This window comes from Pagrus major, chromosome 1 (genome assembly GCF_040436345.1).
Source record: "Pagrus major chromosome 1, Pma_NU_1.0".
Lineage (NCBI taxonomy): Eukaryota > Metazoa > Chordata > Actinopteri > Spariformes > Sparidae > Pagrus > Pagrus major.
Window position 1 is genome coordinate 1652695 of NC_133215.1, and position 19716 is coordinate 1672410.

The window sequence follows — 19716 nt, forward strand, 5'->3', positions numbered from 1 at the left end:
ATTGAGAGGGTTTTTGACAAATATATGTTATATTTATACATGTTTGACACTGAAGACAGCAAAATTGCCATGTCACGTCACACACCCATATATAAAACAACCCAAATAATAAGAGCTTAGTTATATTATGCAACAAGGACTCTGACTGCATCCATGTAGTTGTGGACTGTTTATCTAAATATGTACCAGTAAATATGAATATCAGAAAATGGATCTGCTCCCTTCCTGTAGCTAATTCAAGACACGGTGCAAGTTAGGAAGGAGATGATGCAAACATTTACAGAACCAGAACCTGTTGTTCTGTTCGGATGAAGGCTCGCCTACAAAGTCTTTATTTGTTGTGACCAGAAAATCTTTCCACCTGAGAGCAGCTTTATCTGTAGACACAGTTTCAACCAAATAATCAACAACAGACCTGATCCACACTTCTGCAGCCAGAGACTCAGGTGGATGACTGGACGTAGTTTTCTTGAGCTGATCTTTAATTATTTAGTTGTTGTTTGTGAATATTTGATGTAAAGTCTGAGTGTGTGTATGAAGTGTGTTTTATAAATGCAGCTGTTTTGTCTTCATGGTGATCTGAGTGAAGCTTTATGAAGATCATTGATGAGGAAGCTTCTGAAGGTTCATTCTGACTTTGTTTCTTCCTCCAGGGTGGAACATGGTGGAGAGCAGAGGCTGAAACCTGGTGTGAGGAAGTGTAAGTGTGTGTTCACTTTGACTGATGAAAACAAGGCAGCACATGTTAAAGTAGTTTAAATCTAAAGCTTGTGTATCTGCATTCAACTGTCAGTTTGAAAGAAGATCCAAAAAGATGAGTCATTGTGAAGTTTTGATCTAATTAACAGTCAGTCTGTTAATAAAGCAACAAATAAACCATCAGCTGTGTTAGATGATAAACTGCTGCTGTATTGTGTCTTGTTCTCTCCATCAGATGTCTGTGAACTCACAGTGGACACAAACACAGTGAACAGACGCCTCAAACTGTCTGACAACAACAGGAAGGTGACACGTGTGAGAGAGCAGCAGCCATATCCTGATCATCCAGAGAGGTTTGACTGGTGGCCTCAGCTGCTGTGTAGAAATGGTTTGACTGGTCGCTGTTACTGGGAGGTCGAGTGGAGAGGAGAGGTTCATATATCAGTGAGTTACAGAGGAATCAGCAGGAGAGGAAACAGTTATGACTGTTTGTTTGGATGGAATAATCAGTCCTGGAGTCTGTTCTGCTCTGATGATGGTTGTTACTCGGTCTGTCACAATAAGAGAGAAAGAGACCTCTCCTCCTCCTCCTCCTCCTCCTCCTCTGTCTCTAACAGAGTAGCAGTGTATGTGGACTGTCCTGCTGGCACTCTGTCCTTCTACAGAGTCTCCTCTGACTCACTGATCCACCTCCACACCTTCAACACCACATTCACTCAACCTCTTTATCCTGGGTTTGGGTTCTGGTCTGGTTCCTCAGTGTCTCTGTAGGAGGGACACACACACACAGACATACACACACAGACACTCACACTCACACACACACACACACACACACACACACACACACACACACACACACACTCACACACACACACACACACACACACACTCACACACACACACACACACACACACACACACACACACACACACACACACTCTCTGTAAATCACAGTAACAGAAATGGGTTAGTTGTGTTGTCTCTTCTTGGTCAATGTGCTAAAATCAGGCTCCACACACACATGCATATAGATCATCATAATTATGATCTTTGTTCAGACAGCTTTTATTTAGTTGATTTGTGGTTCATCATTGAAGTTTCTCATTTGTCTTCTTTGAGTTATTATCTGTAAATATGTGTATATGAGTGGATAGAGCTGCTGCTACGTGCAGACGGACCTCCATTACAAAATCTCCCTGTAGAGTCGAAGAGCCAAAGACTTTCTGTCAACACTTCATTATCTCACATCATCTGTCAGAATAAACATTTGACTTTCTCATTCACGTGTCTCTCCTGATTGAAATAACGTCTTTCACATCACTTTACATTACAGACATCACAGCAGACGAGCTGCATGGAGACATCTGATGTTTAAATCATCTCCAGCTGCTTCAGTTGTTCAGCAGAACGCTGCAACTCTGTTTTACTGTGAAGCTCCAGAAATGTTCTGTGGACTACGAGACTTCACCTGACTTTATATCATCAGGAGGAGATGATGACTTTGTTATTGTACAATAAATAAAAAACATGACTGATATTGAATTGTATTAAAGACACACATCACGTTTCAGTCATATATGTTTTCTTCACACAATGAAAAAGAGTTTTTACTCTCATGTAACGATGCATGCTGGGAAGTCTGCTAATGATCTGCAGATCAGGCCCCTCCCCTCCCTTACATGAACATCACTGCACTGCATATTTCATGTGATTGGTGCAAACAACTGACTTGATTCTGCAACATGAAAGAATAACGAGCGCTCAGAAGTTGAACTTAAACTAAATAAATAATGTAAAACTTGATTTATACATTGAAATCAACAGAAACACGAGAAAGAACAGGATGTTAGAAATACTGACGTCAGTAGAGTGAATCCCCCGAACACAACCCTGCTGTGTAGTTACAGTCAGATGATATTAAACTGTAATCTCCTGCATTAAAGTTCTGCCGGGTGTGTAACTTTGGTGCTGAATGCTAAATCCACCATCAGAATCATCCTTTAAGGTGAAATATGTAAGTTTGAGTTCAAAACATTAAAAGAAATATTAAAATGGTCAACAGGATGTGAAGAAGTTTTGACCTCATGTGTTTTTTTGTTGAAGAGATATCTACTGACGTTAGCTGCTAACCAGCTAGCCACGGGCCTGAAAACCTCTCTCTCACACCCCTGGAAGTCCGGCTAACTGCACAGCTAACTGAGCTAACAAGCTAACATAAGCTACAGACATGGGTGTATACAAAATATACAGCTGGCAACAGTTAGCAGTGACTCTGGCATCATGCTGCCCCCTATTTGTTGGGAGGAGACTAATTCTTACGTATTGCACCTTTAAAAGCACAGTAATGTGTCAAATGTGGGTTGTCAACCCGACTTCATGTCATTAAACCACCAACAACTACGTTAAATATTAAGAAAGATCAGGATCATGGTGTTAGTGACAGTATTGGGTCTGGAGAAGGAGTCTTTCTGTCCTGTGAGCAGGTGGATGGAGAAACATTGTGAAGTGGTTCTGGATGCTGGAGGACCGAGTGTCGACCGCTTCTGTCATTCATTAACCTCCTTGTTGTGAAAAAGCTTCGACACGTCAGCGCAGCCTCCGTGTCCATGTGTCCTTCTTATCAGGCAGCCGCCGGCGTTCCCACCTTCAGATGTCTGGTAGTGATGTTTTTCTTTTTCTTTTTCAGAAACAGCACCTGACACCTTCCCACCGACACGAACACAACGTGTCACTGCAGCCAACGGTACCAGCTCCTGTGAGTCAGTGGTGATCATAGAAAACATGATGACAGTCACATTTATTCACTCAGGGACAAAATATTATTTAGTTCAGGATACTGAGTCCTCGAGACTTTATTTATTCATCAGTGATTCTTCCTCCCTGTCATGAACTCGATCGGCTGACGACAGCCACTGAATGTGACTGAAAGCTCCGACAGGATGCCAGTAAGACGACCTTGAGTCAACAACTGTTTTTGTCAAACTGTCCAAAGTCAAGAATGAAGCTCAACATGTCTTCGTGAGCTTTGAAGACGTTTATCAACAGATTTTTGCTCTCACCACATTGTGTATGAACAACACGCCATCGTCTGCATCTATTCATTTCATTCATTGTTCCACTGTGCTGTCGTGTTGCTATGGATACAGAAGTAAAGGATTTGATTGGCTACTTCTTCCACCGCTGTGATGAAGTCAGTCTGAGCTTCAGTCTGAAGGAGCTGAACACTGGATACATGAAAACAGCTCCTCCTGGTGGCTGATAGCAGCACTGCAGCTTTCTGGGCACAAAAACACCTCAACAACAAACAGGTGCAGAAAGTCCTCCTCAATAATCAGCTCCATTAGAGCACTGATCAGCTGATGATCAGGACATTAATAGAAGCTGCTGATCAATGAATCCACAGAGAAGAAGAAGAGCAGCAGAAACATACTGAACTCATGAGATAACTGCTCCACATGAACACATCACATATATTCTGACTACTGTGACTTTATCACCACACGACTACATGAGCGCTGCACTGAAGGCTGCGATACCTTCAGGGGCTGTTGGTCAGTGTTGTGTGCAGTCTGATGACGGCTCAGTTTATTGCGATTTAAAGACTGAAAATACTCTTTAATCCTGACGCTCACTACTGATCATGTGCAGTTGTGTTGGTATTATCAATATTATAGCTTATTAATCATTCTGGTATTGATGAGCAGTGGATGTGTCCACGTCTTAATGGTCAGAGTTAGTGCTTCTTCATGTCTGTCAGAGGTTTTGTGCTGAGTGGTCGAAGAAGGCAGGAACAAATATTCACTAATGGAATGTAACTAATTACATCTACTCAAGTACTTTACTGAGATTATTGTACTTTACTTGAGTATTTCTACTTTCTGATGCTTAATACTTCCACTCCTCTACATTTTGGAGGCAAATATTGTACTTTTGATAACTTTAGTTACTAGTTACTCTACAGATTACATGCTGCATCACCGCTCATCACTGGATGCTGTAATCGCTGCCAAAGGTGCTTCATCTAAGTACTGAGTATTTCGTGCCTGAATGGAAGCGTTTTATTTTGAAAGGGAGTTTTTTCTCAAGTGATAACCAGAACTTGACAAACGGCCGGAGAGCTGCTGTTAGTCTTTATAATGTAGATGTCAGACCAAGACTGATACCTCCAAGGCATACAGGTTCACACACACACACACACACACACACACACACACACACACACACACACACACACACACACACCTCAGGCTCTCAGCTTCTAAAAAAGAAAGGAGACAAGACACAGTTAGTAGCACCACACATGCAAATAAACAAAACACTATATTGACTTAATGCTGAAACATTAAATTCTGGTGAGCAGGAAAATGGGCCTCCTGCCTGTGGTGAGTGACCGACCACTTAAAGTGTAATATAACGGCAAAATAACAAAAGAAATAAGATAAAGTTAACAGAATAAACTACACAAAACAGTATTAATGATGTGAATGTGATGCTGTAGGCAAAAGCAACAGTAAGCAAAGCAGCAGCGCAGTTACAGCGTGAGCCAGAGTCACAACTCCCCCTCATTGCTGGAGTCAACGCACGGATAAGTAGAGTTAGTTATGGAGTTTGGGATTTTATACTTGTTTTAAAGTCAGGTTTTATAGTTTTTACATTTTCTGGTCTGCACTTCTTACTGGTGTTGATAAGAACAGGGACACTGGAGACAGGAGCAGAGACTGTGGGCGGCGGATAGACAGTATTTTGGCTGCCAAAATGTCACGAGTGCTTTGCAGGAACGAAGTGTGAGTCATGTTCATGGAAAGAAGGCGAGAAGATGGACAAGAGGAGTCGATCATGTTTGAATAGATCTGCTCTGTTATAGACGGTGGAGAGATTATCCTCGTTGTTGGAGGAACGTTTCAGTGTCCACAGTCACAGGCTCTGCTGTATGAAGTCATGTTCAGCTCCCTGAACACCTGCATCACTACCTGGTCACAATAATACAGTGTGGTGAGGTGACTGCAGGCTGATCTCACTGTCAGTCAGTTCAACACATCAGTGTCTGTTAACACTGAAGTCGTGAACATGTTGCTTTATTGAGAGCGTTTTATTCTGCAGGCTGTTCGAATCAGAGCAGGAAGTAGAAATCATGTCTCTGCCTCAGGGGACGGGTTGGACTCTGATACTGGACCTGTTGTTGGGACTTTGACACTGAAATGATTTTATGAAGCCTGTTTATTGTTTTTATTGAGGTCTCTGTTGGACAAACACGTCTGAAGGTCAGCTGATGGCTTTGAATGTGAAGTTATTAACGATAATAATATTTTTATACACAGAACAGTTTGTCTCTCAAAGTTTCCAGCGGTGGAAAGTGACAAGAACATTTGGTCGAGTTCAGTTTAGAGGAACTTATGTTTAATAATACAAATGATGAGTCGTACATGATAATACAGAATATAACCAGCTGATCACCTTCCTCCTCCTCCTCCTCCTCCTCCTCCTCCTCCTCCTCTTACTCCTCCTGCTCTTCCTCCTCCTCCTCCTCCTCGAGACGTCGGGGGTTAAAGGTATCATTTGATCAGCTGCTAATAAAAGAATAAAAGCTGAACTTTGTCCTGTGCAGCAGCTTCACACTGGTTTATAGTGTTTGAATGCTGCTGGGAGGAGTTTGTATTGAAGGCGCTGGTCACACTGAGATCAATCTAATCCTCTTTTTCTACACACACCTGATCAGGACACAAGTGAGCTGCTGGACTGACGGACACTCGTGGAAATAAGTCGAGTGAGTGAAACTCTGCTTTTCTGTTGGTGGAAATGTTCCTGTGTGACATCATCATTTATTTGAGGTTTGACAGACTGTGTCAGACAGTTTGAAGGTGTCCTTTAATGCAGTCATCAGTTCAAACACAAGTTTAATGAGTGAACTTCCTCCTCTGAAGGTCAGAGACGTCTGTGTGAGCAGGAAGAGAGAAGCTGATGAGTGTAAAAGTTCTGTTGTAGATCATGTTTGTTATTTTTGCAGGAAAAATGAGTGTAAATCATTCAAACTGCTGTCCTGTAATGACCTGTCAATCAGCTGATCAATGAATGGACTGACAGTCTGAGCTCTGCTCCAGTGTTTCCTACAGATGAAGGTAGAAAGTCTCTGTGACTTGATGTGGACGTGAATTCAGCAGCTTCTGCTGAGCTGAAATATTCATTTTGGCTTGTTGAAGCGTCTTAACTGCTCTTTGTGGTCTCTGTGGTCAGAAACTAAATGTTGAGCTGGTTTTACTTTAAACTTCATTCTAAACTGTCAGATTTGTGTTTTTATCATTTGGTGTCAGAAAGCTTCATTAGTTTCCTCCAGTCAGACTCTGTATGTTTGTCATGTGACTGAGAGGAATGCTGATAAATCATGTTGTTGTGTTTGTGTGAAGGTGTGGGCTCTGCTATGAATCAGTGTGAGGAGACAGAGGAGGGAGGCCCTCCCTCTAAAACCACTCTGTGTGGGCAACATGACAGCCAGACCAAAGCTCAGAGGTGAGATGAGGATCTCTAACTGTCCATGACTCTTCTCCATGTCACAGCTCAGCACTCAAATCACTCCACCATCATGATTCACACTCAAAGCTCTGTGTGTGTTGTGTTGAAGCCCAGAGCAGCAGAGACCAGACTCTGCTGGACCTGGACCTGGACCTGGACCTGGACCTGGACCTGGACCCAGCTGTGTGTCCATCAAGAGTGACCGGTCCATGGAGCCACCATTAGCGTTTAAAGGAAAACGTCCTTCAGAGACTCAGTAAGTCAACATAGTCCCAGCCAGCAGGAACGTTCCTGTAACATTTCATCATGTTCTCTACATGTTCTAACAATGTTATTGTTGGAGGAACGTTTCATCTGTAACATTCAGACAACGTTTTACTGATGTTTATCATTTCAAAGAAGTCTCCTGTGATGTTGTCCACCTCCTCTGATCTCATCATGTCACATTTTAAAAAGGGTTGTAGCTTCAAACTGAAGGAATGATCAGCAACATGACACGATTACTAGAACCAGTTTATCTGACTTATAATATGAACTTTGGTTATTGTCCCAAACTGGATCATCAAACTCTGATGGTTTTTCTGGACTTCTTCTCTTTAAATCAACTTTAGATTTTGATACATTTGAACATTGATTTGTGGTTGAAGGTTTGAGAGGTGCGTTGGTTTGTCTGTCTGTTTCTATCAGGGTTCAGCAGCAGAGACCAGACTCTCCTGCACCCAGCAGAGTGTCCATGAAGAGTGACCGGTCCATGAATCAGCCTATTAACTTCAAGGATGGAGACCACTCTGCTGAAGAAAGGTAAGAATGTAAACCAGAAGAGTTTGTTGTTCTGCAGCTCTCCTTCTATCAAGTCCTGACATAAAATGATCTGTCAGCTGGTCTCAACTTTCACACTCCACTGATTTAATGTTTTCTTCAAAGAGGAACATTTAGTATTCAAGACTTTCCAGAAATCAACAGTTAATACATGAAGCAAGTGATCAAATGAGAACAAATGATTTTCCTCCAGATTTGATATCAATTGTTCAAATCATTTGTGGACTAAAGATGTTGATCTCTCTCTGGTTCCTCCTGGGACTCAGTACTCTGACTGGAGGAAGTGTGAATCAGTGCAGGTGGACCATGACAACATATTTTGTTGTTGCCCATAGATTCAGTCTGTTGGGAGGAAGTTGGATGGTTAATGTCCAGAGTCCTGGGCTTTAGTATTAATGTTTGATGGTTCATGCCAACTGCAGTAGTGTAGCCTTTCATTGTGACCAGTCTCAGGAACAGCTGTGCAGTAATCATGTTGTTTAATCAGCGTCTGATATACCACAGCTGTCAGGTGGATAGATTGACAAAGGAGAAGTGCTCACTAACACAGTTTTAACTAATTTGTGCTCAAAATGCCTGATGTCTTCAGTCTTTATTACTATATCACACCATGTTATAGGCAGGAACGTAAATAACAGGGTAGACGACTAGAAACTCAACTAAAGGCTTCATCATTAAAACCAGAAAATTGTTTCACCTAATCCATCAAAAGGCCCCAGAAGCAGACAGATGATGTAAAATGTGAAGCTGTTGATGGTTGAAATCATCGTACTTTATGTTCTCTCTGCAGAGTTCAGCAGGTTCTCAGTGGTCAGTCTGTCCAGCAGCATCCAACAGACCTGGACTCCATATTTAAGGTGTGTAAATGTCCAACAACAACTTTACTTCAGCTGCAAATGAAATGAAATGTCTCATTTTACATTTGAAGTTTTACTCTTTTGCAGCATCTTGAGGAGAATGTTGTCACCTTTGTGAAGAACGAGCTGAAGAAGTTCCAGAAGGTTCTGAGTCCAGATTACCCAGAATGCTCAGAGAGGCAGAGTGAGGATGAGGAGGTGCTGGACGGTGAGGAGGAGGAGCAGAGGAGGAGCAGCAGAGAGGCATTTCTGAAGATCACACTGAACTTCCTGAGGAGAATGAAGCAGGAGGAGCTGGCTGACTGTCTGCAGAGCAGTAAGAGGATTTTCCTCAATAAACTGTTTTCTTCTTCACACTAACATCCACTCACTGATGTGTTGTGTTTCATTCAGGAACTGTTGCTGCAGTTTGTCAACGTCAGCTCAAGTCTGACCTTCAGAAGAAGTTCCAGTGTGTGTTTGAGGGGATCGCTAAAGCAGGAAACCCAACCCTTCTGAATCAGATCTACACAGAGCTCTACATCACAGAGGGAGGGACTGCAGAGGTCAATGATGAACATGAGGTCAGACAGATTGAAACAGCATCCAGGAAACCAGACAGACCACAAACAACAATCAGACAAGAAGACATCTTTAAAGCCTCACCTGGAAGAGACAAACCAATCAGAAGAGTGATGACAAAGGGAGTGGCTGGCATCGGGAAAACAGTCTTAACACAGAAGTTCACTCTGGACTGGGCTGAAGACAAAGACAACCAGGACATACAGTTCACATTTCCATTCACTTTCAGAGAGCTGAATGTGCTGAAAGAGAAAAAGTTCAGCTTGGTGGAGCTTGTTCATCACTTCTTCACTGAAACCAAAGAGATCTGCAGCTTTGAAGAGTTCCAGGTTGTGTTCATCTTTGACGGTCTGGATGAGTGTCGACCTCCTCTGGACTTCCACAACACTGAGATCCTGACTGATGTTACAGAGTCCACCTCAGTGGATGTGCTGCTGACAAACCTCATCAGGGGGAAACTGCTTCCCTCTGCTCGCCTCTGGATAACCACAAGACCTGCAGCAGCCAATCAGATCCCTCCTGAGTGTGTTGACATGGTGACAGAGGTCAGAGGGTTCACTGACCCACAGAAGGAGGAGTACTTCAGGAAGAGATTCAGAGATGAGGAGCAGGCCAGCAGAATCATCTCCCACATCAAGACATCACGAAGCCTCCACATCATGTGCCACATCCCAGTCTTCTGCTGGATCACTGCTACAGTTCTGGAGGATGTGTTGAAGACCAGAGAGGGAGGAGAGCTGCCCAAGACCCTGACTGAGATGTACATCCACTTCCTGGTGGTTCAGTCCAAAGTGAAGAAGGTCAAGTATGAAGGAGGAGCTGAGACAGATCCACACTGGACTCCAGAGAGCAGGAAGATGATTAAGTCTCTGGGAAAACTGGCTTTTGAGCAGCTGCAGAAAGGAAACCTGATCTTCTATGAATCAGACCTGACAGAGTGTGGCATCGATATCAGAGCAGCCTCAGTGTACTCAGGAGTGTTCACAGAGATCTTTAAAGAGGAGAGAGGACTGTACCAGGACAAGGTGTTCTGCTTCGTCCATCTGAGTGTTCAGGAGTTTCTGGCTGCTCTTCATGTTCATCTGACATTCATCAACTCTGGAGTCAATCTGCTGGCAGAAGGAAAACAAACCTCCCGCTGGTCTAAACTATTCAGAGACAAACCTGAACCAACACATCTCTACCAGAGTGCTGTGGACGAGGCCTTACAGAGTCCAAATGGACACCTGGACTTGTTCCTCCGCTTCCTCCTGGGTCTTTCACTGCCGACCAATCAGACTCTCCTACAAGGTCTGATGACACACACAGGAAGTATCTCACAGACCAATCAGGAAACAGTGAAGTACATCAAGAAGAAGATCAGTGAGAATCTGTCTCCAGAGAGAAGCATCAATCTGTTCCACTGTCTGAATGAACTGAATGATGGTTCTCTAGTGGAGGAGATCCAACAGTACCTGAGATCAGGAAGTCTCTCCACAGATAAACTGTCTCCTGCTCAGTGGTCAGCTCTGGTCTTCATCTTACTGTCATCAGAAGATCTGGACGTGTTTGACCTGAAGAAATACTGTGCTTCAGAGGAGGCTCTTCTGAGGCTGCTGCCAGTGGTCAAAGCCTCCAACAAAGCTCTGTAAGTGAACAGATACTGTATCACACATGTAGGGTTTTTCTCCACTAATGAATCTCCTAATATCAAATATCAATCAAATAAGAGTCCAAAGATTTAGTCATCAGTTGATCAGTTGATCAGTTGAAAAACATGCACATTGTTCCTTTAGTTTGATTGTACCTCTACAGATGAATGCATCCATGAAATAGAAGAAAACTGTCTCTTTGTAGTTCATGTCAGGCTCAATCCCAGAGATATGAGTATAATCTAGGACATTTCATTAATTGTTGACAGTCACGTTTATACTCTTTTCAGTCTAGTCAAGTTTCAGTCGACTGAATGTCTGAGCATGTTAGTCTTATTTCAGTCAGAATTATCCATGACTATTTTAGTCTAGTTTTAGTCGACGAAAAATTGTAATTTAGTCTCTTTTTAGTAATGCAATTCTATTTAACCCAGTTAATATAGTACAAGTACCTAGTATAGAATAGACAAAACCAAAATGTTCTTTAATTTCACAAGTCAAACAAGGTTATCTTATTATTATATTATTGTTACCTTATAGACTCAAGAATACATTCAATTCCAGACACAGAAGACCCTCTGATTTGAATTTACAACATATTTATTTTACCTACCAAACATGCAAGAAGTACACACACACACACACACACACACACACACACACACACACACACACACACGTATGTCTCAGTCGTTTTCAGCTGCAGTGGCTAACGTCTAAAGCTAAAGCTAACATTAAAATTTGACACATTAACCACAGCCTCATGAGTTGGCATGAGCTTTCTAAAATAGAAAGTAACATTACGTTAATGTCTTGACTTACCTCGATTACATTATGGAATGCCTTGAGATGTCTCTTAAGATTTGTGGTGTTTTTTCTTGCGATTTTGTGGCCGCATTTCTCCCCATCTCCCCAACACATTTGGTTTTCTTTTCCACTTCTATGTAATGAAAGTGTGTTCAAATGTCGTTTCTTCTTTTTCTCCCAAAGACGAATCCCGGCTGGCCGGCCACCGGTCCCTTTCTTTTTGTCAGACTTAACTTTGTGTCTTGAGTTGTCGTTAAAGTTAACCCACCGCAGCTGCATCTTCTAAATAATGCCGCGTGAGTGGGGATTGAGGAAGTGATGTCGCCTGCGTCTGAGCAGTGCAACCTGATGCAGCCCCTGAACTGAGACTCAGGAAACAGAAATATTGCAAAATAATAATACTTCATCTCGTCTTGTTTTGGTCAACGAAAATGAAGAGATATTTTAGCAGAGTTTTTATTTTGTAAACCACATTTAGTCCCGTTTTTATTCGTCAACAATATTGCATTATATATTTGATTATAGTTTTCGTCACATGATGAGGTTCATTGACAACGATATTTAGTCATAATTTTCATTGACGAAAGCAACACTATACTTGAGACTATAAAGACCCAGTCCATAGAAATGTGATGTGTTTTTTATTGTATAAGACAGAAACAGTATCAGTGTTTGTCTTTGTCACTAACTCTCCTTCAGGCTGAGTGGCTGTAATCTGTCAGAGAGAAGCTGTGAAGCTCTGTCCTCAGTTCTCAGCTCCCAGTCCTCTAGTCTGAGAGAGCTGGACCTGAGTAACAACGACCTGCAGGATTCAGAAGTGAAGCCGCTGTCTGTTGGACTGAAGAGTCCACACTGTAAACTGGAGACTCTCAGGTCAGGATTAAAAAAGACATGTACAGAGTGAACCATAACTGTTCCTTTATGTTGTCATTGGTCTCCTGTCATTTTACCAGTTCTCTTTTCAGAGACTGCTCTGAAACTGAGTGTATCAAAATACAATTAGAAGTTAAATCAAACAGAGAGAAAAGTCTTCACATGTCCTCTACATTTCTTTTTCAGGCTGAGTGTCTGTAATCTGTCAGAGAGAAGCTGTGAAGCTCTGTCCTCAGTTCTCAGCTCCCAGTCCTCTAGTCTGAGAGAGCTGGACCTGAGTGACAACGACCTGCAGGATTCAGGAGTGAAGCCGCTGTCTGTTGGACTGAAGAGTCCACACTGTAAACTGGAGACTCTCAGGTCAGGATTAAAAAAGACATGTACAGAGTGAACCATAACTGTTCCTTTATGTTGTCATTGGTCTCCTGTCATTTTACCAGTTCTCTTTTCAGAGACTGCTCTGAAACTGAGTGTATCAAAATACAATTAGAAGTTAAATCAAACAGAGAGAAAAGTCTTCACATGTCCTCTACATTTCTTTTTCAGGCTGAGTGTCTGTAATCTGTCAGAGAGAAGCTGTGAAGCTCTGTCCTCAGTTCTCAGCTCCCAGTCCTCTAGTCTGAGAGAGCTGGACCTGAGTGACAACGACCTGCAGGATTCAGGAGTGAAGCCGCTGTCTGTTGGACTGAAGAGTCCACACTGTAAACTGGAGACTCTCAGGTCAGGATTAAAAAAGACATGTACAGAGTGAACCATAACTGTTCCTTTATGTTGTCATTGGTCTCCTGTCATTTTATCAGTTCTCTTTTCAGAGACTGCTCTGAAACTGAGTGTATCAAAATACAATTAGAAGTTAAATCAAACAGAGAGAAAAGTCTTCACATGTCCTCTACATTTCTTTTTCAGGCTGAGTGTCTGTAATCTGTCAGAGAGAAGCTGTGAAGCTCTGTCCTCAGTTCTCAGCTCCCAGTCCTCTAGTCTGAGAGAGCTGGACCTGAGTGACAACGACCTGCAGGATTCAGGAGTGAAGCCGCTGTCTGTTGGACTGAAGAGTCCACACTGTAAACTGGAGACTCTCAGGTCAGGATTCATACCCTATTTAAGAGACAACCCTTTGAATGTTGCTTTACGTACAGGTTAAAGTCTATTTTAACAGCTCTATTGTGAAGCAAAACTAGAGGTCGGTTATCAAAAAATTTAGATTGTGATTCCACAATCTGCTCTTCAGGTGAACCATAGACGTTGTTGTATTTAGAGTCCTCGTACTTCCATTTCCAAACTTCACAGAACCTCATTTACTAGCAGATCAGCGATATATGAAAAAATCAATAGAGTGATGCAGCCAACATGATGGATATGCTGATTGGAAGAATCCCTTCTCATTGGGCGTGATGATATATCTTTGTAGCTAACTTGTAGCTTGTTAGGAAAAGCTAACCGTTTTCAACACACGGAAGAGCTTTATAATTAAACTGTGGGACATTTAATGATGTGTTTAATGTTGGAGAACAAAACGTGTAAATGTCTTCAGCCTGTGGTAACCACACACCTTATTTCACACATTTAACTGAAAACACATTCAACAAACTCAGACTTTGAGTCCAGGGGACAGGACATGCTAACATGCTAACTGATTTCTTTGTTTTCGGACTATAAATTACACCACTCTATAGGTAGCACCATGGTGGAGGAGGAGCTTGTGCCAAACAAGAACTATCTTTAATGAAATATTGTGTTTTAATGGTGTAAATGGAGAAATTCATAAGCTATTTCAACAACAGGGCATTTTAAAATTGATGAATAAGGTCACAATTTAGATTGCGGATCGTGATTGGAATAAAATAGATTGTGATGTTATTTTTTAATTAAAGCAACTCTAATCAGTATTTTTACATTAACAATAGTTTAAATGTCAAAGTGACAAACCCACAGAGAATTATCACACAAGTTTGCATTACCCCTCAGCTGTGTGTGTGTGTGTGTGTGTGTGTGTGTGTGTGTGTGTGTGTGTGTGTGTGTCTCCAGGCTGTCAGGCTGTCTGATCACAGAGGAAGGCTGTGCTTCTCTGGCCTCAGCTCTGAGATCCAACCCCTCCCATCTGAGAGAGCTGGACCTGAGCTACAATCATCCAGGAGACTCAGGAGTGAAGCTGCTGTCGGCTGGACTCGAGGATCCAGACTGGAGACTGGACACTCTCAGGTATGAACAGACAACAAGAGCTCTTTAAAATCTGTCTGGTCGACCTTTGTCTCAATTAATGTCTGTTCTGTGATTAAAATCAGAAAGTGAAAAAAATTGGCTTCTTTTAATTATCAATATTTGTTAAAAGTGTTTAAAAATGGACATAGAGGCTTTTTCCTTTTAACATTTTCTTCAAATTATAATGAATTAGACCAGAATATGTGTTGTTACCTTATTTAGACGTGTGATATATGTGAGTAAAACACAGAAATACAGTTTTTCATCACTACAAAATGCAAACTGTGTCCATTTGAATTATGCCCGCCCTGAGTGACCCTGGCTTCGAGGTCAAATGTCTGAGATCTACTGCCACTAGATGTCACTCTAGAGCAGCGGCACCTCAGAGCAAAACAAATGTACACATCGTTCACTCAGTGAAGTGGGGTCGAAAAAGAAAGTGTCATCTGAACAAACACTGCTCATGAAACTCAGATCTAATGCTGCTTTTCCACCAAAACTAGCAGGTCAACACAATGATCGCCTATTGACCCCATTCCCACTTCCTGCAGGCAACGCAGCCTCTCTGTGATTTGTATCTGAAGCGTTACGTTGTACGTCACTGACGTCATGTTTCACATCATGAATGCGCCGGATCGAGTAAACAACACCAGTTAAACAGAAGAGAAAATAACAACAGACAACATTGTGTTGAATATCTCTTCAGTGTTGTGTTGTGTTGTGTATAACTGCTCCACGTGCCTTACCTTGAATTGCCCCCTGGGGACAAATAAAGTTTTTTTCAATTGAATTGAACAGACCAAAATTACTTCCATATTTACGCCGATTGCTAAACTCCATTTTTGGCTAAAGTCTTGGAGAAAATTGTTTTTAATCAATTACAATCCTTTTGCGTGATTTTACTATTCATGAAAAGTTTCAGTCTGGCTTTAAGCGTCGCCATAGTACTGAAACTGCCCTCCTAAGAGTGCTAAACGATCTTCTTTTAACTGCTGACTCAGGAAACTCAGCTGTTTTAGTGCTTTTAGATCTGACTGATGCCTTTGACACTGTCAATCACTCGATTCTTTTATCTCGTCTTGAAAAGTGTGTGAGCATTAAGGGTACTGCCCTTGAATGGCTCAGATCATATTTGTCAGAAAGGAGTTACTCTGTCAAAATTGGTGAATTTTCCTCTTCTGTGGCCCCTCTCTCCTGCGGGGTGCCCAAAGGGGCTGTTTTGGGTCCTCTACTGTTCTCATTGTATATGCTGCTCTTGGGAAACAACAACATCTCCTTTCACTGCTTTGTGGATGATGTACAAATCTACTTGCCATTTCAACCTAATGATTCAGACTCCCTGCAGCCCTTGCTTAACTGCTTGAGTGATTTAAAAACCTGGCTGGATCTGAACCTCCACTGTCTTAATGAAAACAAAACAGAAGCTGTTGTCTTTGGTCATCCTGATCGGCTGGAGGGCTGTGCTGGCACTTTTGGCCCTCTTTGGTCCTACGTTCGACCATTTACTAGGAATTTGGGTGTGATTATTGAGAGTGCTTTTAAGCTAGACAAGCAAATCAGTTCTGTTGTCAAAACTAGCTTTTTCCAACTCTGACTATTAGCCATAGTTAAAGCTATGGTCTACGATTTGAAAGATTGATCATTATTATTAACATTATTTAGATGGTGGTTATGGCCCAATAGTACGACCTACACAATGTGAAGAGCAAAAGGAACCTAATAAATCCATTCTCTCTAGCGCCTGCAAAACTGAAAAGAAATTGACCAATTGGTCAATTTTTCCATCCAATCCCCTCGCTCACTCTCCTGCTCCTGCTCAGGCCTCGTCCCGACCCACTTCCACATTTGAAACTACAAGCGGGCAAGAGGTTTGTTTGAGCAGGTAACCTTTCGTCTTTATTGTGGATGTTGTGACACTGATAACTTTCATGCCGATGCTGGCTTATGACTATGAAAGCTGCCGTTAGTTTGTTTCTGTGTTATTAGATGGCGTGGAAACAATTTCTGTCTCTGCAGTATTGTCAACACTTGTTTACTTGTTCGACAGAGACGTTAGCCTCTATGTTAGCATTGTAAGCTAAAATTGCTATCATGTTTACACCAAATCAGCCTATTTATTTGCTCGTGGCAGCTAAATGAAGCAGCAATGCAGGTAAGATGAATGAATGGATGAATGAACCCCTCCGCTTCGCGTTGGGGTTTCATTCATCCTGCCCGGATTTATTTCTCCATAACAACCTCTCGCCCGGTCACTACTCAGCTGTTCTGCTAACCCTCCTCCCGGTCTTATCCGTTTGTTTTCAACGAAGCCTTTGCTAAATCAATATGATGGATTATCATATACGTTACGATGTGTGTATTTGTGTGTCTTATCTGTCATAAACAAGAGATTACTGTTTACGGGGCACGTTTGTGTCGCGGTCTGGTGCTACTCAGACAACAGCTGGGACACAGCTGGTCTGAGGCTCATGCAGGTTTAGTTTTCAGCCACAATGTGGAAGCGATCGTTGTGATTAAAGCTGACGGCAGCATCTGTTAGTCTCTTGGCCCTCAATAACTTTTAGAAGTGGCTAACTTAGCTGTTGATAAATAGTAACTTGTTACGTAGCTGTAACTGACGTAGCTGTAACATGCTAATGACGTTACGCTAGCTTGGCTGTGGACATTGTAAGATGTAAGATTTACATGAGTTTCAACATGCATTGTAATAACTTTAACTGTGAATCCGACATCGTTACTCTGCATTCAAAGCTGGCGCTGTATTTGGTTTCTTGCTTCTTTCTTCTTTCTTGCTTGTTGCTCTTGTTGCTTGTTGCGGGAGGCTCCGAGGGGAGAGCGATACGAGCTCGGAGGGGAGGGGTGTGTGTGTGTGTGTGTGTGTGTGTGTGGGGGGGGGGTGCTTTTTTCAAATCTTTCTCAGATCGTAGACCAGAGCTTTAAGCCGTATCTGCCCCTTAAAGACTTTGAAACAGTCATACACGCATTTGTAACGACTCGACTTGATAACTGCAACTCTTTGTTGGGTCTGAATCAGTCCTCTCTCAGTAGACTACAGCTGGTGATAAATGCTGCTGCTCGGCTCGTAACTAAGACGAGAAAGCACATCACTCCAGTTTTAGCTTCTCTCCACTGGCTTCCTGTCCGCGTCAGAATTGATTTAAGGTTTTATTGTTTGTTTTAAAGGTTTTAAATGGCTTGGCACCTCCATATCTATGTGAGCTTATGTAACCCATGTAGAAACCTCTTTGTCTTTACTCTGCGATGTGTTGTGCGAGAATGACTAGGGAAACGGGTTCTGACACTCACTTTACTCGGTCTGTCACAAAATAAACATAAACAGGAGAGACTTGAGCGGTGTACATGAGGAGGTTGTCGACACTGCAGACATGTTCCAGTCAGACTCTCATTCACATAAAATAATAATGTTCTTTCTCAAAGCAACAGAAAATAATATGTAAAAATGAAAAATATAATATCCAGAATATTATAAATTAACTTAAATAAAAATAAATAAATTAACTGAAATAACTTCAGTTATTCTCACAGAACCCTCATTCATTCACATATAAATAGCATCCCCACTTATTAACCAGTGGACCTCTAATAAACATAATTAACCATCTCCATACCTGTCACAAAATAAACATAAACAGGAGAGACTTGAGCGGTGTACATGAGGAGGTTGTCGACACTGCCGAGGAGAAATGAAAAGAGTCACACACACAAAACAAAAACACCGTGAATCGGCTCTCGGCTAATGAAGCGTGTAATGTAAACATTAGCACAAGCTAACGATAACTAGCGATATTCACAGACCGCTTCGGAGTCACTTTTTACATACACACAATGCGGTTAACGGCTGAAAACACTACCCACAGCATCCCGACATGAACCGCACCGGACTTGTTAAGCAACAGTCTCATAAAACAACACTTTTTGTACTTTTAGTGGGAGAGAAGCTTCCACACATCCTACCTGCAGACATGTTTCAGTCAGACTCTGACCAGAACGCGCAGGCGCAGAACCTCATAACTCCCCGTCATAGCCCCTCCCCTACATACACACACACAGAGCTCCCCAAAACAGACAGGCAGAAGAGAAAAACCTTAACTGTGTGAAAAATAAAATAATAACTGAATATTTTGGTGAAATTATATTAAAGTAAATATCCAACTGTTACACTTATCAACATTTATTCTCCATTTAAAGCTCTGAGGTCGTCCTCTCTGATGGCTCTCAACGTCCCAAGAGCCAAACTGAAGAGTAAAGGTGACCGAGCGTTTTCAGTGGCTGCTCCTAAATTGTGGAACTCTTTGCCTCTGCAAATTAAAACTGCTCGGACCACCGAAACCTTCAAGACATTGTTAAAAGCCTACTTTTTCTCACTGGCTTTAACTCTAGTTAAACATGGACATCTTGCCTCCACATACTGTTTTTTTTTCTTTTTTGTATTTCCTGCTTGTTTGATGTATCTATTTTTCTGTGAATTCCTGAACCTGTGAAGCACTTTGGTCAACTTTGGTTGTTTTTAAATGTGCTATATAAATAAATTTGACCTTGACCTTACGCAGCACCACCGGATGTTGATAACGCGTCATCACTTCATGCGGTGGAATTTAGCGTGTTCGCCCGGATCTTACGTTTAGATCAAAGCCAAGCCGAGGTGATAAAAACCTGTCTACTGCAGAGTCACTGACCCGGGTGTAAATGCAGAGTTTACTCATTCCCACTGCACACAACAGCTGATCTCAGCAGGTTT

The 19716-nt window shown here is 42.1% G+C and overlaps 1 protein-coding gene across 1 annotated transcript in view; it reads left to right on the forward strand.

Annotated features, from left to right (window-relative positions):
• Window positions 1–7986: 7986 nt before the first annotated feature.
• LOC140996985 (protein NLRC3-like) overlaps window positions 7987–19716 on the forward strand; it is a 13477-nt gene continuing 1747 nt past the window's right edge. Inside the window, exons 1-2 of the mRNA XM_073467334.1 lie at window positions 7987–8011; window positions 9280–11069. Coding sequence (XP_073323435.1) covers window positions 7987–8011; window positions 9280–11069 — 1815 coding nt within the window. The remainder of the gene's footprint in view (window positions 8012–9279; window positions 11070–19716) is intronic.